Here is a 26896-nt window from a genome sequence, read left to right as displayed (position 1 = left end):
TGCCATCGTGGATAGGACCTTTTCTTCCATTTTATTTATTATTATTTTCAGATGTTACTTTTTTCTTTTTTTATTTTAGAGAAAGTGTATGCTTGTGGGCAGGGGTGGGAGGGAGGTGAGGGGCAGGAGGAGAGGGAGAGAAAGAATCGCAAGCAGGCTCCATGCCCATTGTGGAGCCGGATGTACAGCTCCAGCTCAGGACCCTGAGATCATGACCTGAGCCAAAATCAGGAGTCGGATGCTCAACCAGCTGTGCCATCCCCGCCACCCCCATTTTATTTCTGATTCTTTTGTGTATATATGAAAGCTGTTGACTTAACGGACATTGATTTTATAATGGCTATCTTACTGTAATCTTATTGCTTTCAATATTTTTAATGATTTTCTTTAGGTTTCCAGGTATACAGTCTTATCTGCAAATAATTTTACCTACTACTTTCTAATGTTTATACCTCATTTCATTCTTGTCTTGCTAATAAGATTACCACTATTACTGTCCCAAGAACAGAGAACTTAAAATACAAAATATATTAGGTAAAATATGTCTGAATTATCCATTGCCATATTAAGCAGTAGTGAAGGAAACCAGTATAAGAAAAAGGGTAGGGCTCCCTGGGTGGCGCAGTGGTTTAGCGCCTGCCTTTGGCCCAGGGCGCGATCCTGGAGACCTGGGATCGAATCCCACGTCAGGCTCCCGGTGCATGGAGCCTGCTTCTCCCTCTGCCTATGTCTCTGCCTCTCTCTCTCTCTCTGTGACTATCATAAATAAATAAAAATTAAAAAATCTAAATTTGTTCAACTGTACCATTATAGTGCATTAAGTGTATGTAATGGTCCTTATTAATTTTAATCATCAGAAGCTCCTAGTAATTTAAAAACATCTGTTTATGGATACGAACAGTCAAAAAATCTGTCAAAAGGACCTGATTTAAAAACCAACAAGATAAAAAAAAAAGAAAAAGAAAAGAAAACCAACAAGATAGGGGGCACCTGGGTGGCTCAGTTAAGTGTCTGACTCTTGATCTTAGCTCAGGTCTTGACCTCTTGTTGGGCTCCATGCTGGGTGTGGAGTCTACTCAAAAAAAAAAAACAAAACAAAACAAAAAAGAGGGACGCCTGTGTGGCTCAGTGGTTAAGTGCCTGCCTTTGGCTCAGGGCCTGATACTAGGGTCTCTGGATCAAATCTCACATCGGGCTCCTTGTGTGGAGCCTGTTTCTCTCTCTCTTCTCTCTCTCTCCTGAATAAATAAATAAAATCTTAAAAAAAAAATCAGGAAAATGGTGGAGGCATGAATTAAGTACAAAATTAATTTTAATTTCATCATTTCCTATTTATTTTATCACTGTCTTGCTCTTAACCAAATGACTATATTCACTTAATCTTTTTTTTTTTTTTTCTTCTCACTTAATCTTTATATACCTCTCCTACAGCTTTCCTTTGGAATGTATATATTTAAGTAAATGAATTTTAAATCATACCAGTCTGAATAATAATAAGTAATTATAGCTAGTTTGGGAGGAATATTAAAGTGAGAGCCTTCCCCTAGAAAATTATCACTGTAGTGAGAGTTGGGGGAAAAGATAATTCTAATTCATTTCTTGGTCTTAAAAAACAGTTTTCACTATGGAATGATGTTGACAGAGGTGGGAAGTAGGTGAAAGCCTTGGAATTTAGAAGAATTTTAGTATGCTAGTAATTAGTTTTTGAGATCTTCGTGTTTTTGGACACGATAAATAGGGATATCTATATGTTTGGATTCAACGATACATAATGTAAGACTAGAGTGTTTAGTAAAGAAACATTACCAAAGCTGAAAAAAAATTGGTTTTAATACACATCCAAATTAAACTTCCTCAAATGGTCCCATTTGAAATTTGTGGATTGCCTTTTCCTTTTTTTCTTCTAAACTCCTTTGCTGGGACGGTGGACTTTAAAAACTCCTATCACTTAGTTACAGTGACCCCTACTGGTAAGAATCTTTGACGTCATTGTGCAAATTGTCCCATACTTGAAAACTACCCATTTACTGAGATATGAAACATCAGTTGTTAAATCTATAAAATATTGTTAATAATAAAAGGGTGAGATGCACAGGCTGATTTTTTTTTTCTGTGTTTTTTTTTTTTTTTTTTAAGATTTTATTTATTCATGATAGAAAGAGAGGGGGTGGTGCAGAAGCAGAGGGAGAAGCAGGTTCCTGAAGCTGGACTCATTCCTGGGACCCTGGGATCATGACCTGAGCCAAAGGCAGAGGCTTCCCTGCCTAAGCAACTCAGGTGCCCAGTGTATATGTTTTTAATGATATAAGTTAAGTAATCATATTACAGAAAATATGAGAAACAGGAGAAAAGCAAAACTAATAACTACTTCCCATCACAATTCACCAAATTCGGTGTGTTTTCTTCTACTTTATTTAAATTTTAATGTTATTTTTAAACATAGCTTTATTCTTGGCATGCATGTAATTGTTCCTTGGTTCACTAATACGGTATAAGCATTTTTTCCAAGTTATTATGCTTCAGTTAATCATAATTTTTACTGACTGCCTGGTATTCCATCAGATTACTTAGCAGTTTTCTCATTGTTCACATTTTAATCCATTTCTTATATTGCTTTTATAAGTAATTTGTTGGATATCTGTTCAAATGACTTTTTACATATTTGGATAAACTTTTATCTGCCTAGAATTATTTTTGAACAGTCAGGGCAGAGGTATCTATCTTTTTTTAAGGTTTTATTTATTTGTTCATGAGAGACACACAGAGGGGCAGAGACACAGGCAGAGGGAGAAGCAGGCTCCATGCAGGGAGCCTGATGTGGGACTTGATCCTGGGACCCTGGGGTCATGCCCTGATCCGAAGGCAGAGGCTCACTGCTGAGCCACCCAGATGTCCCAGGGCAGAGGTATCTAAAGTTATTTTGAACATAAGAGCTATCTCTGAGTCTCCTGACATCTAGAGCAGGAAAGGCAACTGGAGATACTACTTGCTATCTTGTGTGATCTCACTAGAGTATGGCTCAATACATTTTAGCATATAACATTAATATGTGGAACATAGCCTATGTGCAATAAAGATTTATTGAATTAAAATTAATAAAATAAATATTTTTCTTCTCCCTCCTGTGGTGCCCCCCCAATCCCTTGTGGAGTATAGGTGTTTTTTTTTTTTCTTTTTTCTTTTTTTCAATTTTCCCCTCTGAACATTTTTTCTTTTTTTCCTTCTTTATTTTTTAATTTTTTTTCTTCTCTCCCCCTTTTTTTTTTTAATTTTATTTATTTATTCATGAGACAGAGAGAGAGAGAGAATGAGGCAGAGACACAAGCAGACTCCACGCAGGGAGCCTGATGTGGGACTCGATTCCGGGTCTCCACGATCAGGCCCTGGGCTAAAGGCGGCACTAAACCGCTGAGCCACCAGGGGTGCCCTCTTCTCTTCCTTTTTAAAAAAGGAATGTTTTGAACTATAGTTTGCTTTTTAAAACATCCTAATTGAAGGCAGCTGCCGCCTTCAGCCCAGAGCCTGATCCTGGAGACCTGGGATCTAGTCCCACGTCGGGCTCCCCGCATGGAGCCTGCTTCTCCCTCTGCCTATGTGTGTCTCTGCCTTTCTCTCTCTCTCTCTCTCTCATGAATAAATGAATAAAATCTTTAAGAAAAAAAAACCATCCTAATTGAGCTGTAACTCATATACCATACAATTCACCCATTTAAAATAATACAGTTTTGTAGATTTTAGTATATTTACACCATTGTGCAACTACCACCACAATCTAAGTTGAGAACATTTTCATTACCCTCAAAAGAAACACTGTGGCCCAATAGCTGTCCTTCCCTATCCTCACTTCTCATTCCCAGCCCTAGACAACCACTACTTGCAGTCTCTATAAATTTGCCACTTCTGGACATTTTATATAAATGGAATCATACAGTATGTGGTCTTTTGTGACTGGCTTCTGTTAGTATAATGTTTGCAAGGTTCACATATGTTGTAGCATGTATCAGTACTTCATTCCTTTTTGTTGCCAAATAGTACTTCATTATGGGGATATACCACATTTTGTTTATCCATTCATCAAACTGACACTCACTTGGCTTGCTTTACTTTTTTTGCATTATGAATAATGCTGTTATGAACATTTGAGTATAAGTTCTTATATGGAAATAAGTTTTTATTTCTTTTTGTTATATACCAGGGAGTGGAGCTACTGGGTTAGATTCAATTTTAATGAATTCCTTTGTATCTTTGAAATCTTAAAAATACAGTAGTCTGACCCTATCTGCTGAGGGTACGTTCAGCCTCCAATGGATGTCTGAACCTGAGGATAGTACTGAACCTTATATATACTGTTGTTTTTTTCTGTACATATAGTTCTATGATAAAGTTTATTTTATAAATTAGGCACTATAAGAGCTTAGCAACAATAATAATAAAACAGCGGTTGTAATAAAATATAAAGTTATGTGAATGGGGGGCTCTGTCACAATATCTTATTGTAAATTTTTTTTTTTAAGATTTTATTTATTTGAGAGAGAGAGAGAGAGGTAGAGACACAGGCAGAGAGAGAAGCAGGCTCCATGCACGGAGCCTGATGTGGGACTTGATCCCGTAACTCCAGGATCCCGCCCTGGGCTGAAGGCAGATGCTCAACCGCTAAGCCACCCAGGCGTCCTTCAATATCTTATTGTAAAAAATATGTATCTTATTGTACTGTACTCACCCTTTCTGTGATGATACAAGATGACAAAATGTCTATATGATAAGATGAAGTAAATTGAATTATGTAGGCATTGTGACATAGTGTTAGGCTATAGTTGACCTTCTCACGATAATGTCAAAAAGAGGATTATCTGCCTCCGACTGTGATTGACCCATCGGTAACTGAAACCACAGAAAGAGAATCTGCAGATAAGGAGAGATGACTGTTTTTATTTATTGCCTCTCTTTTCATATTTCTGGCCGTCTTGCTGTTTCAGTTATGTCCCAGAAACTTTGAAGTTCCCTTAAGCCATTAAATTCTGACTGTTTGGGGCCCCTGGGTGGCTCAGTGGTTGAACATCTATCTGCCTTTGGCTCAGGTCGTGATCCAGGACCCTGGGATTGAGTTGTGCTTTGGAGTTCCCAGAGGGAGCCTGCTTCTCCCTCTGCCTCTCTCATGAATAAATAAATAAAAATCTTAAAAAAAGAAAAAAAATTCTGATTTTACTCCTAAGTTTTTTTTTAAATTTTTTTAATTTTTTATTTATGATAGTCATACAGAGAGAGAGAGAGAGGCAGAGACACAGGCAGAGGGAGAAGCAGGCTCCATGCACCGGGAGCCCGATGTGGGACTCGATCCCGGGTCTCCAGGATCGCGCCCTGGGCCAAAGGCAGGCGCCAAACCGCGGCGCCACCCAGGGATCCCCCTAAATTTTTTTTTTTAAGATTTTACTTATTTATTAGAGAGCGAGAAAGAGCATCAGCAGGGGGGAGATGGAGAAGCAGGCTCCCCACTGAGCCGGGAACCCAATGCAGGTCTCCATCCCAGGACCCCGGGATCATGACTGGAGTCGTAGGCAGTCGCTTAATAGAGCCACCCAGGTGTCCCTACTCCTAAATATTTCTTATTCATGCATTGCTCTTCGTTAGAGCCATAGCCCTACTTAATTTTATTTTATTTTAGTTTAGTTTTTTTTTTTTTTTTGGTTTTTGTTAAGTAGGCTTCCACACTGTGGGGGCTTGACCTTGTGACCCTGCGGTCAAGAGTCACATGCTCTACCAAACGAGCCAGCCAGGCATCTTTCATAACCCTGTTTTAGGCCATCATTATCTTTCACCATTATTGAGTGGAGTAGCTAGCCCAGAATATTCTACTTTTTTCTAATACTTCTGCTTCCAACTCTTATACTCCTTTTTAAAATTTTTAATTTAATTTATTTTTTAAAAGATTTTATTTATTTATTTATTCATGAGAGAGGCAGAGACATAGGCAGAGGGAGAAGCAGGCTCCATGCAGGGAGCCAGATGTGGGATTCGATCCTGGAACTCTGGGATCACGCCCTGGCCTGAAGCTCAACTGCTGAGCCACCCAGGCATCCCTCTTATACTCCTTTTATCAGAGCATGTTATTAACTTTATTTTATAAATTGTAGGGCAGTTATTATAGTTTCATTTTATAACTTCCCAGTAAGATAGAGCCTTTGTAATAGCCAGGATTCTAACTATCACCACAGCTTAATACCGTATCTGGCACTTGTCCTTATTCCTGGATGTTTACTTACTGGGTTAAAAGAGTAGTCACTTTTTTTTTTTAAGATTTCTTTATTTGGGCAGCCCTGGTGGCCTAGCGGTTTAGCACCGCCTTCAGCCTAGGGCATGATCCTGGAGACCCAGGATTGAGTCCCATATCAGGCTCTCTGCATGGAGCCTGCTTCTCCCTCTGCCTGTGTCTCTGCCTCTGTGTGTGTGTGTCTGTCATGAATAAATAAATAAAATCTTAAAAAAAAAAAAAATTTCTTTATTTTAGGAGAGAGCACGGATGGGAGGGGGAGGGGGAGGGGGAGAGAGATTCTTAAGCTGACTCCGGGCTGAGCATGGAGCCTGATCTCACAACCCTGATATCACAACCTAGGCTGAAACCCAGAGTCATATGCTTAACCAACTGTGCCACCCAGGTCCCCATCTTTGTTTTGTTTTGTTTTGTTTTAAGTAGGCTCCACACACATTGTGGGGCTTGAACTCATGACCCTGAAATCAAGAGTTGCATGCTTTACTGACTGAGCCAGCCAGGCGCCCCAAGATTAGTCACATTTTAAAGATTTGATCTGCATTGTGCCACCATGTGCTATATATACAAACCATGCTGATTCTCTGCCCTACACTTTTGTGCACTTATGCTACTGGGAGTTGTATGAAAGTGCTTATCTCAGGGCACTTGGGTGCCTCAGTTGGTTAAGTGTCTGACTTTGGTCAAGCTCCCTGCTCAGTGGGGAGTCTGCTTTTTCCTCTCCATCTGTGCTTGCTCACTCTCCCTCTCTCTAATAAAATACATATTTTTTAATAAAATATTTTTTAAAGTGTTTATTTCTTCATGCTCTCTGCCATTTACTTCAGAAAATCAGTCTCATTTGAATATCTGTTTTGGATCTGATGATAACATGTTTTGAAGTTCATCTCTCCACGTCCATCTTCTCCCTTTACTCCACAGTCATGCTACACACCATGTTCTACTCCTTTACATTCCTTCACTTTGTTCCTGGTGTTCCCTCTGCTTGGTTCTCTTGCTGTTTTTCGCCTGGCTAATTCCTACTCATTCTTTAAAGTTTGGTCAAAATGTCAGCTCCTCTAGAAAGTAAACCTCTGAAATTCCAGGCTGGGGAATTTACCTTTTTCAATACCAGAACATCATTGGAATGACTTTTTTTTTTTTTTTAAGATTTTATTTATTTATTCATGAGAGACAGAGAGAGAGAGGGAGGCAGAGACATAGGCAGAGGGAGAAGCAGGCTCCATACAGGGAGCCTGATGTGGGACTCGATCCTGGGACTCCAGGTTTTTCTTTTTTCTAGTGAACTACAAGCTCTTCAAGAGCAGGAACTATTTCTTTGACTCCTCAGAGCTTAGTATAGTACCTGGAACAACAGAAAGTAAATAATTGATAAACATTTCTACAGCCTACTTTTAGGGAGTCCACACAGTATAGGACACTATAGGGATAAGCCTAAAGGAAGTTTATTTATAGTAAAGCCTGTAAATTGTGTGCATATGTGTATAATATGCTATAATAATTCTATAATCAGGAAAGATTTAATGTGGAAAAAGTAGGTTTAGAACAAAGTTATTTATTTTTAAAGATTTTATTTATTCATGAGAGACACAGAGAGACACAGAGAGAGGTAGAGACACAGGTGGAGGGAGAAGCAGGCTCCACGCAGGGAGCCCGATGTGGGACTCGATCCTGTGACTACAGGATCACGCCCTGGGCCGAAGGCCGACTCTCAACCGCTGAGCCACCCAGGGATCCCTAGAACAAAGTTATATGGATTTGTGTCAAGCACAAATTACTAATGAATTAGCAAAGACTTATGTTCTGGAGCAGGAAGAAATAAGTTTCTGGTATCTGTTCTCTATTCTTATGTAATCTAATTTAATATAAAAGTATCAGAATTCTTTGTTAGATGCTTACCCACTTAGAGTTCTGGGAGCTGGACAGAAAAAATTAAAGGCTCTTACCAATTTGACACACAAAAAATAGTGACACAAAATAATTGTAGGATATACTAAGGTATAAACTACATAGTTAAGAAAAACTGAGGGCCCAGCATAATCATGATTTACTTAAAAAAATATTTTGGGGTGCCTGGGTGCCTTAGTTGTTTGAGCATCCAACTCTTGGATTTCAGCTCCGGTCATGATTTCAAGGTCACGTCAGGCTTTGCTCTGGGTGTAGAGCCTGCCTAAAATCCCCCCTAACCCCCCTCCCCCCATACATGTGCTCTTTTTCTCAAATAAATCAATCTTTAAAAAAAATAATAATTTCTTTTTTTTTTATAGTTAGAGGATGCATATTACACTGTATATACCAAAAACCTATTACAGTAACTTAACCAGGTGTGTGGGTACTTACTGTTTTTATGTAGCATGAAGTCTGAAGGTAGTGAGTCCAAAGTTCATGTGGCAGCTCAAGGTAACAGTAGAAACCCTGGCCATGTTTACTTTTGCCTTAGTGTGGGACAGCTGCCATGCTTGCAAGGCAGGTGCACCACCTTTGGGCATTGTGACTTCTTTCCAGACAAGATAAAGGAAGGAAAGGTGAAGCTTGATAAAGGAGGCAGCAAGCTTTTAATTATTCCCATTTATTTATTGAAGATTTTATTTATTTATTAGTGAGAGACAGAGAGAGAAGGGCAGAGACACAGGCAGAGGGAGAAGCAGGCTCCATGCAGGGAGCCCAACATGGGACTCGATCCTGGGTCTCCAGGATCATGCCCTGGGCTGGAGGCAGCGCTAAACCGCTGAGCCCGGGCTGCCCTAATTGTTCCCATTTAAAGAGCTTTCCTGAAGGTCTTACCCAGCAATTTTTACAGCTGATTGGCTAACACCTTGTCACTTGGCTACTTCTTACCTGCAAGGGTACTTGGGAAGGGGAATATTTGTAACCTGACACTATGTTAACCTGAGAAAAAACAGATGGTTTTTAATCAGAAAGAGGAAGAGAATGAAAACTAGGAACGAATAATAGTATCTACTGTTGAGCACCATAGCCTAATGCATGCACATGCATACATATACCACGGAAACAATCACAAATAGAGAATGAAGACTCCACCTAAATAATTATTTATTTAATTTTTAATTAAATATTTAATTATGCCCATTGTGGGGCTTAAACTCACTCATGACCCTGAAATCAAGAGTTGCATGGTCTTGGAACACCTGGGTGGCTCAGCAGTTGAGTATCTGCCTTTGGCCCAGGGCATGATCCTGGTGTTCTGAAATTGAGTCCCACATTGGGCTCCCTGTGTGGAGCCTGCTTCTCCCTCTGCCTGTGTCTCTGCCTCTCTCTGTGTCTCTGATGAATGAATGAATAAAATCTTAAAAAAAAAAAAAATTTCATGGTCTTCCAACTGAGCCAGCTAGGTGTTCCAAAATAAAACACTTTAAATTCAAATTAGAGTATCGCCTGGGTGGCTCGGTTGGTTGGGCATCTGATTCTTGAATTGGGTTCCAGTCATGATCTCAGGTTTGTGGGATTGAGCTCTGTATAGGGCTCCTTGCTGCTTAGGGCGTCTGTTGGAGATACTTTCTTTCCCTCATCCCCCCTTACCACATACTTACTCTCTTTTTCTCTTCGAATAAATATTTAAAAAATTAAATTCAAATTAGAAGATCAGGGTGCCTGGCTGGCTCGGTTGATAGGGCGTATGACCTTTGCTCTTGGGGTCATGATTTCAAACATTGGGCTTGGAGCCTATTTACTTACTTAATTAATTAATTAATTCAAATTAGAAGAATCTCAGAAATGAGGTGATTGCAGAGAAAAGGAGAATTTTTTTTTAATATTTTTTTTCTTTATTTATTTATGATAGATAGAGAGAGAGAGGCAGAGACACAGGCAGAGGGAGAAGCAGGCTCCATGCACCGGGAGCCCGACGTGGGGTTCGATCCCGGGTCTCCAGGATCGCGCCCTGGGCCAAAGGCAGGCGCCAAACCACTGCGCCACCCAGGGATCCCCAGAAAAGAATTTGAAGAGAGAAGTGACAGACCTCAGGAAAAAATTAGAATTAAGGGAAAAAATTATTTCAGAAATAAAGATGAAACTAAAAGGAACACATAAATGAAGAAGCATAACAGGTAATAACTCAGTAAAATAGAAAGTAAAACAATTTTTTTAAATGAGATAGAGTAGCTTTTAAAAATCAAAATAAAAGAGGTAATCTCAAGGGATTGAGAAAAAAAATACCATAATAGAAGGCAAAGAGGGGCACCTGGGTGGCTCAGCCAGTTAAGGATCTGCCTTTGGCTCGGGTCATGATCCCAGGGTTCTGGGATGGAGCCCCTCAACTTGTGCTATCGCTTTCAAATACATAAATAAGATCTTAAAAATAGTAATAGTAGGCAAAGAAAAACTGACATTTATATGAACAAAGTCTCCAAGGAAGAAAACAAAGCCATGGGACAGAAAGAAAACTTTGTGAAAGTGTGTCTGGGGAAATTGACCCAGAATGGCCAACATGGAGACATAGTTTAGTAAAACTGATAGACTTTTAAGGGCAAAACAAACCATTTGTGTATCCTAGTTTTAAAAAAAAAAAATCTAATCACTTAAAAAAGAAAGAAAATGGATTGGCACTAGACCTTTTTTTTTTTAAGATTTATTTTATTAGGGATCCCTGGGTGGCTCAGCGGTTTAGCGCCTGCCTTCGACCCAGGATGTGATCCTGGAGACCTGGGATCGAGTCCCATGTCAGGCTCCCTGCATGGAGCCTGCTTCTCCCTCTGCCTGTGTCTCTGCCTCTCTCTCTTTCTCTCTCTGTCTTTCATGAATAAATAAATAAAATCTTTAAAGAAAAAAGATTTATTTTATTAGAGAGTGGGGGGAGAGGGGCATAGGCAGAGAGAGAAGCAAGCAGACTCCCTGCTGAGCATGGAGCCTGAGGATGAGGGAGAATGTGGGGCTTGATCCCAGGACCCTGAGATCATGACCTGAACTGAAATCAAAAGTGAGCTGCTTAACTGACTAAGCCACTCAGGTGCCCCCTGTCAGGTGCCCTCTGTCATTTTTTGACAGCATGTGTAGTGTCAGAATGCAATTGATGAACATTTAGGAAAATCAAGGAAATAAAACGTGAACCAAGAATTTTATATCCAGACAAGTAGACCCCTAAGTATAAGAACCACAGACCATTTATTAAAGACTGATTTATTTGTGGGAGAGACAGCACACAAGAGTAGGAGGAAGGACAGAGGGAGAGAGAAAATCTTGAGCAATCTTACAACCCCAAGATCATGACCTGAGCTGAAACTAAGAGTTGACACTTAAGCGACTGGGCCACTCAGGTGCCCTATATCAGTAAACATGTTAGAATTCAAGAAGTAGTGTACATATGATCTTTTTTGTATGGAATCTACTAGAGCTTCAAATAACCAAAATAACTAGAGAACCAGACTATGGTGTCTGAATACTAATTTCTGTTAAAAGAAACTAGGGCTATTAGGAATACTTGAAGAAATAGCTGATTTTAGATCTAGAATAGGAAATTAATATTAAAGGTGGGATATTTTATCAAAGGACACAGGAGACAACTTGATAAATTTCTGTGACCAAGTGTTCCTACACTTGGTTTGAACATCAATAAGAGCAATAATTACAATGGATTAAAATATCAAATAAGTTTAAATCCTGAGATCATATTGATACAAAAAGGAATGACTGCAGGGACACCTGGGTGCTCAGGGGTTGAGCATTTGCCTTGGGCTCAGGGTGTGATCCTGGAGTCCCAGGATTGAGTCCCACATCGGGCTCCCTGCATGGAGCCTGCTTCTCCCTCTGCCTGTGTCTCTGCCTCTCTCTCTGTGTGTCTCATGAATAAATGAATAAAATCTTTAAAAAAAAAAAACAAAGGAAAAAAACAACAACAAAGGACTGACTGCAGAGGGGTATGAGGGAACTATTTGAGATGGTAGAAATACTCTATATCTTGATTGTATTAAGTGATTATACTACTTACCTTATACATTTATATAAACCATGGTTTCTCAACCTTAGCCACATTAATATTTTGAACCAGATAATTCTTCATTTAGGGGGAGGAGAAGGTTGTCTTGTGCATTGTAGAATGTTCAGCAGCAGTAGATGTTAGATGTGACCATCAAAAATGTTTTCATATATTATCAGATGTCTCCTGGGAAGCACAATGGCCCTAGTTGAGAATCCTGGTCTAAACTTATTAATTGGGTGAATTTTTACTGTGTGTAAATTACATCTTAATAAACTTGATTTTTTTTTTTTAAATAAGTAATCTCTGCACTCAACGTGGAGCTTGAACTCACCACCCTGAGTTTGAATTGCATGCTCTTCTAACTGAGCTTTTAGGCACCCCAATAAATTTGATTTTTAAGAAAAGGAGGAGTCCTTAGTGATTCTGCAAGGATTCTAGGAAATTAATTATTTTAGAAACTAGTAATCGACAGAATCAAACATTTATTTTATCTCTTATGTAAAACTGTATCTCAGGCATAATCAAGTAGTCAAGATAGGGATGAATTTGGAGGCCATCTATATGTATTTTTTGGTATTACAGTTTATTACTCCCAGTTGTCAGCTTTTCTGCCATTAAAAGTATAATCCTGGGGCAGCCCCGGTGGCGCAGCGGTTTAGCGCCGCCTGCAGCCCAGGCCGTGATCCTGGAGACGCAGGATCGAGTCCCACGTCAGGCTCTCTGCGTGGAGCCTGCTTCTCCCTCTGCTCGTATCTCTGCCCCTCTCTCTCTCTCTCTGTCTCTATGAATAAATAAATAAAACCATAAAAAAAAAAATCTTTAAAAAAAAAAGTATAATCCTTCTCTTCCTTTCTCTCTGATTTGCTACTTCTGATTCATTGGATATGGAAACTAGATTAATAGAATTATTATTCTGAAAAAGTACGTTGAATTATGAAATATCTGCTTCTCTTTTATTTCTTGATTTAGGTCTGTATTCCAGACCTGATATCCATCCCTCACACTAAGTGATGTGTTACCAGTATTCTGTTTGAATGTGGCTGAACACACAAACACTTTCTGGACTGAGATACAACTCTTTGGATTAAATCTATTGTGTAAAATGAAATATGTTCAGAAAACTCTGTGCTTAATATAGGTATAGTTTTGAAAATCAGTTATACTGTGTTAATATTTACTGAATTAGCTGAGTGAAGTAAGTCAGTTGGAGAAGGACAAACATTATATGTTCTCATTCATTTGGGGAATATAAATAATAGTGAAAGGGAAAATAAGGGAAGGGAGAAGAAATGTGTGGGAAATATCAGAAAGGGAGACAGAACGTAAAGACTGCTAACTCTGGGAAACGAACTAGGGGTGGTAGAAGGGGAGGAGGGCGGGGGGTGGGAGTGAATGGGTGATGGGCACTGGGTGTTATTCTGTATGTTAGTAAATTGAACACCAATAAAAATAAATAAAAAAAAAATAAAAAAAAATAAAAAAATAAAAAAAAAAATATTTACTGAATTAAAGAACATGGTGTTCTCGGGGATCCCTGGGTGGCTCAGCGGTTTAGCGCCTGCCTTTGGCCCCGGGATCGAGTCCCACGTCGGGCTCCCTGCATGGAGCCTTCTTCTCTCTCTGCTTGTGTCTCTGCCTGTCTCTCTCTCTCTCTCTCATTCTCTCTGTCTCTGTCTCTAATGAATAAATAAATAAAATCTTAAAATAAACAACGAACGAATGAACATAGTGTTCTCAAAATCATTCCAGAGACCAGATGAATAGAGGAGTGTATGGGAACTACCCTTTTGAAAATTCTTGAAGAAAAAAAAAAAGAAAATTCTTGAAGAGTTTCTCATTTCATCTTATTTTAGTATTGCCCACGTTTTTTCTCAGAGAATAGTATATTTGATTTATCATGGTGGTCTTAAAAGTTCATGACTTCAGCACACGTCTTCCCTTTGAAGAAACTGAAAAAGTGTGTTAACTACCATAGCTATTTCTATAACTGATGGCTAGAGGCAACCACTGGGCTGGGCGAGACTGTCATTAAAGTGTGCCTTTGGTTTACTTGTTATTTTCATCATGGAAAGGAAAATCTTTAATTTATTTCATTGCTTAACCAATGCCACATTTTAAGATAAAACTGTTCTTTTTCTAAAACTGTTATTAAAAGAGGCTGGAAACAGATTCTGGTCTGATGTTGATGCTTTGTTGGCATTTCATCCCTCATTTTATTAAATGAAACTCCTTTTATTTAATTAACCCCATTTCCAGTTTTCATATTTAAAAAAAATCCTTTGAAATCATATTAGGGGTCGAGGAAAATACTAGTTTTAACTGTCCATTTTGTAAGAATTTGAAAGAGGCTTAGAGATAAGGTTTTACAGTGTTCTACTATCTAAGTATTTCTTTGTTTCACTTTTTACTGACTCATGCCATATCCTGAATATTACACTTATGTTTCTCTTTTTTTAAGATTTTATTTATTAAAAAAAAAAGATCTTATGTATTCATTCATGAGAGACAGAGAGAGAGGCAGAGACACCGGCAGAGGGAGAAGCAGGCTCCCTGTGGGGAGCCCAATGCAGGACTTGGTCCCAGAACTCTGGGATCAGGCCCTGAGCCAAAGGCAGACGCTCAACCCCGCTGAGCCACCCAGGTGTCCCTACACTTATGTTTCAATAAAATGGAGAAAAATTTGCTTCTTTCCAATTGATTGGGACGGGGGAACTTTAGGGTTCAATAAATTGCTTCTTTGATTTTAATGGAGGAAGGGTAGTTTGGAAAGTACATCAAAGATAATTTGATTGTATGGACCATGGTTTTACTTTGTTTCTGAAACCTATTGTAGATAGCTGGATCTACAGTTTCATAAATTTCTCTTCTGAAGTTAATTTTTGATAGGTAACCACTGGTGATATTAATAGCATTCTGCTTACCTGTTGAGCTTTTTTGGGCTTATTTCAATTTCAAGAGGAGAAATTATCCATCCCCATTATGGGGAGCTTCCTCTCAGTTTCACATTTGGTTTTTAAGGCATTGATTAAAATAGCAGTGTATATCTTATTCCATGATTTCTCATTATGGTTTGCCCACAAGATAATTTCCTAATAATATTGGCTGTACTGTGTTAAATGTTATGACAGATACTATGCTAAGCACCTTATGTATTACTTCATTTGTTTTTCACAGTAATTTTATGAGATGAATAATATTTCATCCCGGTTTTTACTAAGGGAGAAACTGATAACTAGAGAAGTTTTAACTGGCTCCCTGTCAGAAAGCTAATCAAATGACTCTTGCAGGGAGTCCTGTCTACAGCTGTCCAACTCCAAAACCTGTTCTTAACCCTGTACTCCCATCCTTCTAGTTTAGCTCTGCCAATATCATGAAAATCTTGAAACATTCCTATTTATTTGTTTGTTTGTTTGTGTATTTTCCAATATATTTTAATGCCATCAGCTGGTGCTTGGAAGTGGTAGAGTGAGGGGCACCTGGGTGGTGCAGTTGATTAAGCATTGGAATCTTGGTTTCCACTTGGGTCATGATCTCAGGGTCCTGAAATTGAGTCCCATGTAGGGCTCCACACTCAGCAGGGAGTCTGCTTAAGACTCCCTCTGGGGCACCCGGGTGGCTTAATCTGTTAAATGCCTGCCTTCAGCTCAGGTCATGATCCTAGGGTCCTGGGATTCGGCCTCACAGTGTCTGGCTCCTTGCTCAGCTGGGATTCTGCTGCTTTCTCTCCCTGTGCTTCTCCTCCAGCTTGTGCATGTGCTCGCTCGCTCTCTCTCTCTCTCAAACAAATAAAAAAACAAAAAGCTTTTAAAAAACAAAAAGCTGCCCCTCTGCCCCTCTGCCCCTCCCACTCTCTTTCCTTCTCTCAAGTAAATCTTTTTTAAAAGTGGCAGAGTGGGGATCCCTGGGTGGCGCAGCTGTTTGGCGCCTGCCTTTGGCCCACGGCGCGATCCTGGAGACCTGGGATCGAATCCCATGTCGGGCTCCCGGTGCATGGAGCCTGCTTCTCCCTCTGCCTGTGTCTCTGCCTCTGTGTGTGTGTGTGTGTGTGTGTGTGTGTGTGTGTGTGACTATCATAAATAAATAAAAATTAAAAAAAAATAAAAAATAAAAAAAATAAAAGTGGCAGAGTGAGGGCAGCCCTGGTGGCGCAGCGGTTTAGTGCCGCCTGCAGGCGGGGTGTGATCCTGGAGACCCGGGATCGAGTCCCACATCGGGCTCCCTGCATGGGGCCTGCTTCTCCCTCTGCCTGTGTCTCTGCCTCTCTCTCTCTCACTCTGTGTCTCTCATGAATAAATAAAAAATAAAAAATCTTTAAAAAAAAGTGGTAGAATGAGAAGGAAATCATGAAGAGAGCTTATTATTAGGTATAGTAACTCAGAATTATGTTGATGCACTGAGTAGAGTGGAGATTAGGTACAGAAGTAAAACCAAGAGCTGAGATTTGTAGATACTGTTTGTTCCTTTATACAACAGATAAAAACAAAGCAGACCAATCTCCACTTACAGAAATCTTAAGTATGGATAGAGTCATCGACTTTTTTACGAGATACTTTCATAGGTGAATACTTATTGTTTAGTAGATGCTTTGAAAACTTGAGGATATGTTATCTATTCCTTTAAAACATTACTTCTGGGGCACTTGAGTGGCTCAGCAGTTGAGCATCTGCCTTCGGCTCAGGTCGTGATCGCAGGCTCCCAGGATCGAGTCCTGCATCAGGCTACCCGCATGGAGCCTGCTTCTCCCTTTGCCTGTGTCTCTGCCTCTCTCTCTGTCTCATGATAAATCTTAATAAATAAAATATTTAAAAAGTCTGGGATCCCTGGGTGGCGCAGCGGTTTAGCGCGCCTGCCTTTGGCCCAGGGCGCGATCCTGGAGACCCGGGATCGAATCCCACATCGGGCTCTCGGTGCATGGAGCCTGCTTCTCCCTCTGCCTATGTCTCTGCCTCTCTCTCTCTCTCTCTCTCTGTGTGTGTGACTATCATAAATAAATAAAAATTAAAAAAAAAAAAAAAGTCTGCTTGAAGATTCTTTAAAAAAAAAAAAAAAAGTCTGTTCACCGACCTAGAGAAGTGTTTGAAAATGTTAAGTGTGACCTATTAGTACTCATAAGATCAGTATACTGGGTCATGACCAGATTTAAGGAAAAAAAAATTAAATAGAGCCCAGCAAATTTCAGAATACTCTTATTATAAAGGGTAAGCATTCTTTGTGAAACTTTTGTTTCAATTATGTATCCATGTACTAGGTCACAGGTCAAATATATATTTTACTGTGTGCTACAAGTTTAGAAAGTTTGAAGAACACTGACCTAGAGCTTTGTAGCATTTATCTATTTTAACCAGAACAGAAATTATAGTGATTTTTTAAAAGGTTTTATTTATTTATTCATGAGAGACACAGAGAGAGAGCACAAGGCAGAGATATAGGCAGAGGAAGAAGCAGGCTCCATGCAGGGAGCCCGATGTGGGACTCGGTCCCAGAACTTCAGGATCACACCCTGAGCCAAAGGCAGATGCTCAACCGCTGAGCCACCCAGGCGTCCCAATTATAGTGATTTTATACAGATTTTATCTTTAAAAGTAAATGACATCAAGTGACAGAATGTATGCTTGATATTTTCTTTGTTTTTCTAACATTGTGAAAATCATCTAGTCCCAAATCAAAACCTCCCTGGGATATATAGCTGGCTGTACGGAATTAACTTTGACCTCAGCTCTTTCCTCTGTTTATTGTGTCAAAATTGATAATATAAATGTACTATCCTCTGCTGAATGTTTGGTACAATTTTTTGCTCATTTCTGGAAGTTTTACCTCTGAAGTTTCAATTGTTTCTAGTTTGGAATTAGTGTTATTTTTAGTCCTTTCTATTTGGTTGGCTCTATAGTATTTTGGCACTGGGAATGAAGAATAGATTTGTTGGCCACTCACTCCGTAACAGTATGTAACTTTATCTCATTCTTTTTTGTGGGTGTATAGTATTCTGTTGCATAAGTTCATCATAATTTACTTAACTACTCTGATGTGTACCATTTGTTGCTAGTTTTTTGTTATAAAGCGATAGAAAATATTATTGTCACTTAATTTTGTATATTTATGAATATATCCATAGGATATTGTTGATTCACAGTGGAATTACTTTGAAGATATATGTTTAAATTTTTTAAATGTAATTTTATTTTTTTAAGTAAGCTCTATGCCCAGCATGGGGCTTGAACTCATGAACTTGAGATCAAGAGTCATGTGCTCCACCAACTGAGCTGGCTGCCCCTAAATTTTTAATAATATTGCCATGGGCAGCCTGGGTGGCTCAACAGTTTAGCGTCGCCTTCAGCCCAGAGCCTGATCCTGGAGACCCAGGATCGAGTCCCACATCAGGCTCCCTGCATGGAGCTTGCTTCTTCTGCCTGTCTCTGCCTCTCTCTCTCTCTCTCTCTCTCTCTCTCTCTGTCTCTCTGTGTGTGTCTCTCATGAATAATTGGATGAAATCTTTGAAAAAAATATAATATTGCCAAATTGGACTTCAAAATGTGCTGATTTATCACCACCTATATATAAAAATGCCTATTTCTCCATGCCCTTGCTAATGCTATGTACTATTAGAGTTTTGGCTTTTCTTTTCCTTTTTTTTTTAAATTTTTTTTTAGTTTTGACTTTTCGTGGGGTTTTTATTTAACTTCTTGTGATCTGATAGGTGAAAAATTACGAAAGTTCCCTATAAAGAGTTGCATTTTAAAAATTAAATGAGGGATCCCTGGGTGGCTCAGCGGTTTGGTGCCTGCCTTTGGCCTGGGGCACAATTCAGGAGTCCCAGGATCGAGTCCCATGTCGGGCTCCCGGCATGGAGCCTGCTTCTCCCTCCTCCTGTGTCTCTGCACCTCTCTGTCTCTCTCTATGTCAATCATAAATAAATAAGTAAATTTTTTTAAAAAATTAAAATTAAATGAGAATGGGGTACCTGGCTGGCTCAATTGGAAGAGCATATGACTCTTGAACTCAAGGTTATAAGTTTGAGGCCCACACTGGGTATAGAGATTACTTAAAAAGAAAATCTTAAAAAAAAAAAAAAGAAAAGAAAAAAATTAGAGGTGCCCGGGTTGCTTAGTTGGTTAAGTGTTTGACTCCTGATTTTAGCTCAGGTCATGATCCCAGGGGTGTGAGATTGAGCATAGCATTGGGCTCTGTGCTGGGCTTGGAGCCTGCTTAAGAGTCTCTCTCTCACTCTGCCCTCCCCTTCAAAAAAATAAAATTTATTTTTTTTAAATAAAATTTAAATGAGATTGACCATATTTTTACATATTTATTAACTCTGTATTTTCAGTAATGGTTCCTGAGATTTTTAAAGAATGGATAGCAGTATCAGTAAATATGGCTTCAAAGCTATGAAGAAATGGTGCTGTAAATGTAAAGTATCACAAGTGACCACAACTTGATGACCTCCTCTACTTCCCACCTTGACTCTTTCTTTTACTCTCTTAATTTAAGGTGATCATGGAGCTCAGCTTGGCCTTCATGGAGCTGGTGGTGATGGAATACATGATGACACAGCAGGTGGAGAAGAAGGGGAAAACAGCCCAGATCCCCAGCCCCAAGCTGGTCGGAGGACTAGGCGGGAAGCATGCACCTGCCCCTACTGTAAAGACAGTGAAGGAAGGTAAGTTGTTTCTTACCAAGCCAGTTTTAAGAGTATAAAGGAGAAAAAATAATGGATTTGGAGGTAAGCAGAAGAGGGTTGATTTTTTTTTTTTTTTTTTTTAAAAACATTTAAGACTTGGCAGTGTTGCAAAGGGACCAGAGATAGTACAGTACACTTGATTGGGTTATATTAGGATTTTGTTTCCAGCTCTGATCCTTTCATCTACTCTAAATCCTTGGGCCTTAATAGGTGCCTGCCTTCTCCAGAGATAAGGTAATCAGATGGAGCCAGTGGTCAAATGATTATTACCATATGTCTGTTTTGAGATGGTTTTAACAATATTGCTTGTAAAATAGTCTTGCAAAGAAAAAGAAACATACCTACTGTAATTATTTTTTTTTTTTACAGTGGCTGTGTGAGAATTATAAGGGTTTTCAGAGTTTATGTTCCCTCAAAATAGACATGCTTACTCCAGATAGAAAATTCTTCCATCATGGAATCTAATGTGTCATGTAGAACAAAGTTCTGACAAATATTTCTCATTAGTAGAATATTTTGGTTTTATTTAGTATTATCTCTGGAGAGTTCCAAGTTTGTTTTTCTTCAACTCACTGCTTTTGAAAAAGAATATAGAAAGTCATACAGATTTTTTAATGCCTTTGGAAAAAAATCTAAGTTTTGTCTCAACAGAAATAAGTACAAAAAGAAAAGCACCAAAACCAAATATAATTTAAGTTCCTTATAGGTCAACCCTACATTACAGAAAAAAATCTGAATCAGAAACACTGAGGGGTACCTGACTCAGTGAAGCATGTGACTCCCAATCTTGGGGTTGTAAGTTTAAGCCCCATGTTGGGTGTAGAGATTACTTAAAAATAATAAAATCTTAAAAAAAAAAAAAAAAAAACTTAAAGTGGATTTAAATTTTCAAAGGAAACTCTGATTTCCCCCTAATGTGATTTCATTTCCGTTATGGTTTTTTTTCTCTGCTGTTAAAACTCAAGAAAAGTCCCTCTTGGAAATCTCCCCAATACCCACTAATGGATCACACATGGAACAAATTGGTTTGGCAAAAACATTTCAGTACTGATTTCTGAGAGGAGCTTAGGGATTACTTTATATAGGGGGGAACTATATATATTGCTTTATATATATATATATATTTTTTTTTTTTTTCTCCCCTACCTTAAATTAGGGTTTTTATTCTCCTCTTTTAACTTTTATCTAGCCCATCTTTCTCTTCCACTGAAGTCCCTGATAGTGCTCTGGCTTTTCAGCTTTTAATATTTACCATTTGGCTCTTGACCTTTATTTTAGAAAATAAGTTCATAGTTGTAAACCATTATATTTTCTTTAAAGTTCTCCATGAGGTGTTCAGGTGGCAAGATCTTTTGTCCTTAAATAAGCTCTTAGCCAAAAATAGCACCATATTCACAGTTCTTTTTTTTTTTTTTAATATATATTCACAGTTCTCATAGAAAATGCTTGTTTTGGGGCACCTGGGTGGGTCACTGGTTGAAGCATCTGCCTTTGGCCTCAGGTCATGATCCTGGGGTCTTGGGATCGAGTCCCACATCATTAGGCTCCCTGCAGGGAGTCTGCTTCTCCCTCTGCCTGTGTCTCTGCCTCACTCTCTGTGTCTCTCATGAATAGATAAATAAAATCTTGAAGAAAAAAAGAAAAAGAACATGCTTGGGGGCATCTGGGTGGCTCATTAGTTGAGCGTCTGCCTTTGGCTCAGGTCATGATCCTAGGGTCCTGGGATCAAGTCCTACATCTGGCTCCCTGCTTCTCCCTCTGCCTGAGTCTCTGCCCCTCTTTGTGTCTCTCATGAATGAATAAATAAAATCTTAAGAGAAAAAAGAAAGGAAGAAAGAAGAAAAGGAAAAGAAGGGAGGGAGGGAGGAAGGAAATGCTTGTATTAAGACAAACTTTGTGAAAAATACAAGAAGCCTCACAGACTTCACAAGTCATCCGGAGAGCAATTATCTCTTCACACATCAAACATCAGAATTGATTAAGGAATAGAAAAACAGGAAATAGTAAATATCCAGTAGAGAAAAAATTTAAAACTTGAATTTGGGGTATTAAGAATCAGCATCAACTAAAGATCTATGTCTTTGTTTTATTTATTTATTTAGAGGTACGAGCAGGGGTAGGGGAAAGGTTGAGGGAGAGAGAGAATTTCAAGCATATTCCATGCTGAGCGTAGAGCCCAGCATGGGACTCAGTCATATGACCCCAAGATCATGACCTGAGCCTAAATCAAGAATCAGATGCTTAACTGACTGAGCCACCCAGGCACCCCTAAAGATTGATATTTTGGTACTAAAGAGAAGCCTGCCCTCCCTCCTTCCCTCTCTCCCTCCACCCCCAACATGGGGCTTGAACTCATGACAGCAGGATTAAGAGTTGCTTGCTCTATTGACTGAGCCCACCAGGTGCCCCAAGAGAAGTGTTTGTTTTTAAATAGAAATTTGGGTTAGTTTTGAGTGGGTCAGGTAATAAATGTTAACATTTTGGGGTTCTTTAATTCTTGTCTCTAGAATGCATTATGAATAGTTGTGTTCTTATTTTCAGAGGCTCTGGGGATCCCGGCAAAAAGAAACAGCACATTTGCCACATCCAAGGGTGTGGCAAAGTATATGGCAAGACCTCACACCTACGGGCACACTTGCGTTGGCATACAGGCGAGAGGCCATTCATGTGTACCTGGTCATACTGTGGGAAACGCTTTACACGTTCGGATGAACTACAAAGACACAAACGCACACATACAGGTGAGAAGGAGCCCCGGGAGGAAAGAAATAGTAATAGCATAAAAAGACACAAAATATATCTATGAAATAATTAAATTTCTGAGTAATTAAGTTTGAAAGTGAATATATGGAACATAAATGATTCGAATTGGAGTTTATCTGGAAAACCTTTCAGAAGGAAGGAGCTAGGTGTTCAGTGGGATTTTAATTTTTTTATTTTTCAGTGGGATTTTAAAGGAGGACCATGGCCCCATTATTCTTCTCGGTCCTACCTTTTCTACTGTAGTCCTTCCTTTCTAGTACTCTTTGACCTTTACCTATTTTTCTGCCCCCACTCTCTCAAAAAGAAAAAGATACCAGATTTTTCTTGTTTTTATTACCTTCTAAGACTAATATTCTGTCCCATATAGTTTGAAAGCAGTAAATTGGACAAGGTAACCCTACTTCGTAAGATGTTCATTTCTTGTCTTCTTTCTCTTTTACCAAGGTGAGAAGAAATTTGCCTGCCCTGAGTGTCCCAAGCGCTTCATGAGGAGTGACCACCTGTCAAAGCATATCAAGACCCACCAGAATAAGAAGGGAGGCCCAGGTGTATCCCTGAGTGTGGGCACTTTGCCCCTGGACAGTGGGGCAGGTTCAGAAGGCAGCGGCACTGCTACCCCTTCAGCCCTTATTACCACCAATATGGTAGCCATGGAGGCCATCTGTCCAGAGGGTATTGCCCGTCTTGCCAACAGTGGCATCAACGTCATGCAGGTGGCAGATCTGCAGTCCATTAATATCAGTGGCAATGGCTTCTGAGATCAGGCACCCGGGGCCAGAGACATATGGGCCATACCCATCAACCCTGGGATACAAGGTAGCATGGGTCCAAGAGACATGTGGGAGAGAGAGCCATGAGGCATTAAAATGCATGGTGGTGGGAAGAATTGGGGGAGGGATACAAGAGATGGGGTCCTGGCATCCATCTATTATCATCAGTACCTCCTGAAGTGAGAAACGTTATTGAAAATTCTGTTGGTGCCACCCTTTATGAGCATTTGTTTGACCCCACACAGTTTCTTACACTTCTTTCCCCAGCTTTCCCTTCTTGCATTTCCCTTCTCAGCTCCCCCATGATGGATCCCCCCTTTCCTAAAGCCATCATGCCTTGATAAATATATATGATCATTGAAATACTTTTTAACAAAAAAAAAAAACAGATTCTATATTATATATATATATATATATATATATATAAAAGATATATAGAGATGCATTTGCAGGGGTTGGCTGGGAGGAGGAAGGAGACCATTCTGTGACCAAAAATACCTTGGTCATTTTTTTATATTGCCTTATTTCCCTATGGCTGAGCCTTGTTGTGACACATCAAGCTTTTCTATAGATGTTGTCTTGGCTTCCCACCAGATTAAGCGTTCATATGCTCTGCTTTTAGTTTATATATACATACATAATGTTTTTTCTTAATTTTGTCTTTTTATTTGGGATCAGCTTCTTGTACTCTTTTCTTGACTCAACCTTTCTGTCTCCCTTTCTCTCACCTGATCACTTCATGTTTTGGTTTTGATAATGATCCCTGGATGAGGCACTTCTGTCAATCTTTTAAGGTCCTTGGTCCTAGCAGCAGAGTGGAGAGAGCCTTGAAGCCCAGGCTGATGCTTGAGTTAGCTGTGGAGAGAGTGTTCAAAATACTACTGACGCAGGCACCCTCTTGGCGCTGGAGAGTCCAAGGCACCTCTCCTCATTAGCTGCTCTAAGCATCAAGAGTCAGACGTCTTTCTATGGAATTGTACAAAAGACCCTTTAAAGGTTATATAATCTGGGATCAGTTTGTATAAATTGTCAAAAATGGTCAAGTAAAAGCTAGGGGCTTTCAATAGGAAAATGATGTGCTCAGAAGTGGAAGTGACTCAGAGTAGTCCAGTTCAGGAGTTAGTAGAGTATTTGGACATTTGTACAGCTGTCTTCCAAAGTAGCTCTGAGCTTTGGTGTATGGGTTTCTGAGGTCATATTCTGAAAGGAAATGCACTTCCTCTTTTGAACATCCCCAGTAGTTTCTTTCTCATGTTATTAAGGAACATCAGCCAATGAATCTGTTCGGGTTTCCATTCCGCAGAACTCCAGAGCATGTACTAGTGGCAAGGCAGAGGTTCTTTGACCTTTTCCCTTAACTCTTCCTTGGGTGGTTCCTGAGGGAAAAGGAAGCACACGATCATGGGAGTGATAGCCCAGAACAAAAAGAAATCTTGTCTTACCACTGTGGTTTATAGGAGAGATCGGGAGACACCATCCTGCTTTCTCCATGGCCTGATTCCTGAAGAGACTGATCCAAAAATTATAGCGGCAGGGAACTCTTAGTGCATTTGGCACTGAGATTTAAATGCAACCAGAGTTGTCCTCAAGGCCCAGCCATTAAAACGTTGTCTCTCTTGACCTTCTGGTATCCTGTCAGAGAGCTTTTCACTGTGAGGAAGTGTGGAAATGGCTGTGTGTATGTGTGTAACCTGTTAGGTTGGGGATAGGTTTTCTGTTAGCCTATACTAAAAAGAGACCTGCAATAAAAAATTGCCCTGATCTGATAGAAAATGAAGTGTTTGTGTATGACTGTGTGTGAGTGTGTGTTTGTGCCTGTATATATCTACACACAGATGAGAAATTATATTTGAAATTGTTGGAAAATAAATCAAATTCAGCTCAAAATGCCTTTCAGGCCCATTACCTAGAAATCTGTCTTTAAACCTGGGTATGTTCCTGAGGTCATTTCTTTGCTTATGCTAAATTAGTTACAATTAATGATGGGGGATATTCTACTGCACTTTTGAAGAAGAAACTATTTTTGTGTTTGAAAGTGAAACCAACATCCAGAACTATACCAGAGTCCTAGTTTCTTTCATAAGTCTTTTTACCTTGACTACAAATAGATGATGCTATGATTCTACTATATATTTTATACCAAATCTATTCAAATTAGGGTCTGGGTAAGTTTGTGTTGTTGTTTAACCTGAAATACAATAACTGTTAATATTCTAAACAGTAGTTCGCTCCATTTGGTCCTTTCTCTGCAGACTTTAACACGCTCAGGAATTACTTTGAGGAACTTTCCCCAGATCAAATTAATATTGAAATAAAAATCATCCATGCCCAGCCACCTATCACACACCCTTTATTCCCACTGAAAGGCAGAACTCAGAACCTGTTATTTTATGTCTGTAATCATGTACATGTAGGCATCTTTTGGAAGAAAGGGGCAGGATAACTCACCATAGTGTGTAGTATTTTGCTAGAGAATTTCAAGGAATGGAATCTTCCCCAGTATGAAATTATTTGATATAAACCAGCTTAATGATGCTGAGGACTACAGGTGTTTAGAAGGTTATCTCATGATGATTTTGTCTAGGTTGGAATGCTGGTTTACCCTCGACCCTCCATTAACATTGCTATAAGTGAATTCATAATCCGTTCTTTCCACTTACCCTCTTTCCTTATCACCAAGGAAGCTCCAGATCCAGTATCTTGTTTGGCCCCCAAACTGAAGCAGCTTCTGCTCTTGTCTCCCAGCAGCAGTGAGCCGCTCAGTCTTTTCCACAGGGAGTTAGGAGCCTACATTCCTTGAGTCATGAGCTTATTGCTGAAAATCCCTTTCCCTGAACATTTTGGCCAGCAGAAATTAATGTAACTGACAGGCATATTGATTCTAACATTTTTTTCATGAGTTGCTTTTTTATTTAAATTTTTTAAATGACCAAACCTGTGGGGCAGGGGATGCCCAGAGGAGTGGTAATATTAAAGCACTCATTCCCTTGCCCTTTCAGGTTGCCTATTCACATTCATCTGCGTGCCATTTGACTGTCTCACTTTTAACCCAGAGCAGTAACAACCCACACCATCTTCCTTCAGGGACCTCCCAGCTGGCACCCTGTTTGTGGGTGCTATGCAGAATGCAATTTAATGGATATTTCTCAGCCTGATTCAGAATAAATAGAACCCTTGATCCCAGAAAGTATAGACTGAAGTGTGGGGTAAAGATTATGATTGGGGGAGGGTTAGAGACAAAAGCTGTAAATTACTATGGCTGATTGATTTATTTCTACTATATACATATATATATATATATTTTTTGCTTTTGTATATCCTATATAGGAAACTAAGCATTGTATTTTTTTAACAAATCTGAGAAAGCACTATGAACTGCAGATGTTTGACTTTCAGAATATATTTTGTATTGTTAATATCTTCACAATGTGTGAATACTGGAAGCTGCAGATCTTTGCTAGGACGCAATAAATTTATATACTTTGTGA

The 26896-nt window shown here is 39.4% G+C and overlaps 1 protein-coding gene across 3 annotated transcripts in view; it reads left to right on the top strand.

Annotated features, from left to right (window-relative positions):
• The window catches only part of SP1 (Sp1 transcription factor), a 43242-nt gene extending 16346 nt beyond the window's left edge, over positions 1-26896 (top strand). For all 3 annotated transcript variants that reach the window (XM_077869869.1, XM_077869871.1, XM_077869870.1), the window contains exons 4-6: positions 19686-19854; positions 22417-22616; positions 23083-26896. In XM_077869869.1, the coding sequence (XP_077725995.1) occupies positions 19686-19854; positions 22417-22616; positions 23083-23396 (683 nt within the window). In that variant the 3' untranslated portion in view covers positions 23397-26896. The remainder of the gene's footprint in view (positions 1-19685; positions 19855-22416; positions 22617-23082) is intronic.

Source organism: Canis aureus, chromosome 25, assembly GCF_053574225.1.
Source record: "Canis aureus isolate CA01 chromosome 25, VMU_Caureus_v.1.0, whole genome shotgun sequence".
Taxonomy (NCBI): domain Eukaryota; kingdom Metazoa; phylum Chordata; class Mammalia; order Carnivora; family Canidae; genus Canis; species Canis aureus.
The sequence above is the reverse complement of the archived record's forward strand: the minus strand, read 5'-3'. Positions and strand labels throughout refer to the sequence as shown.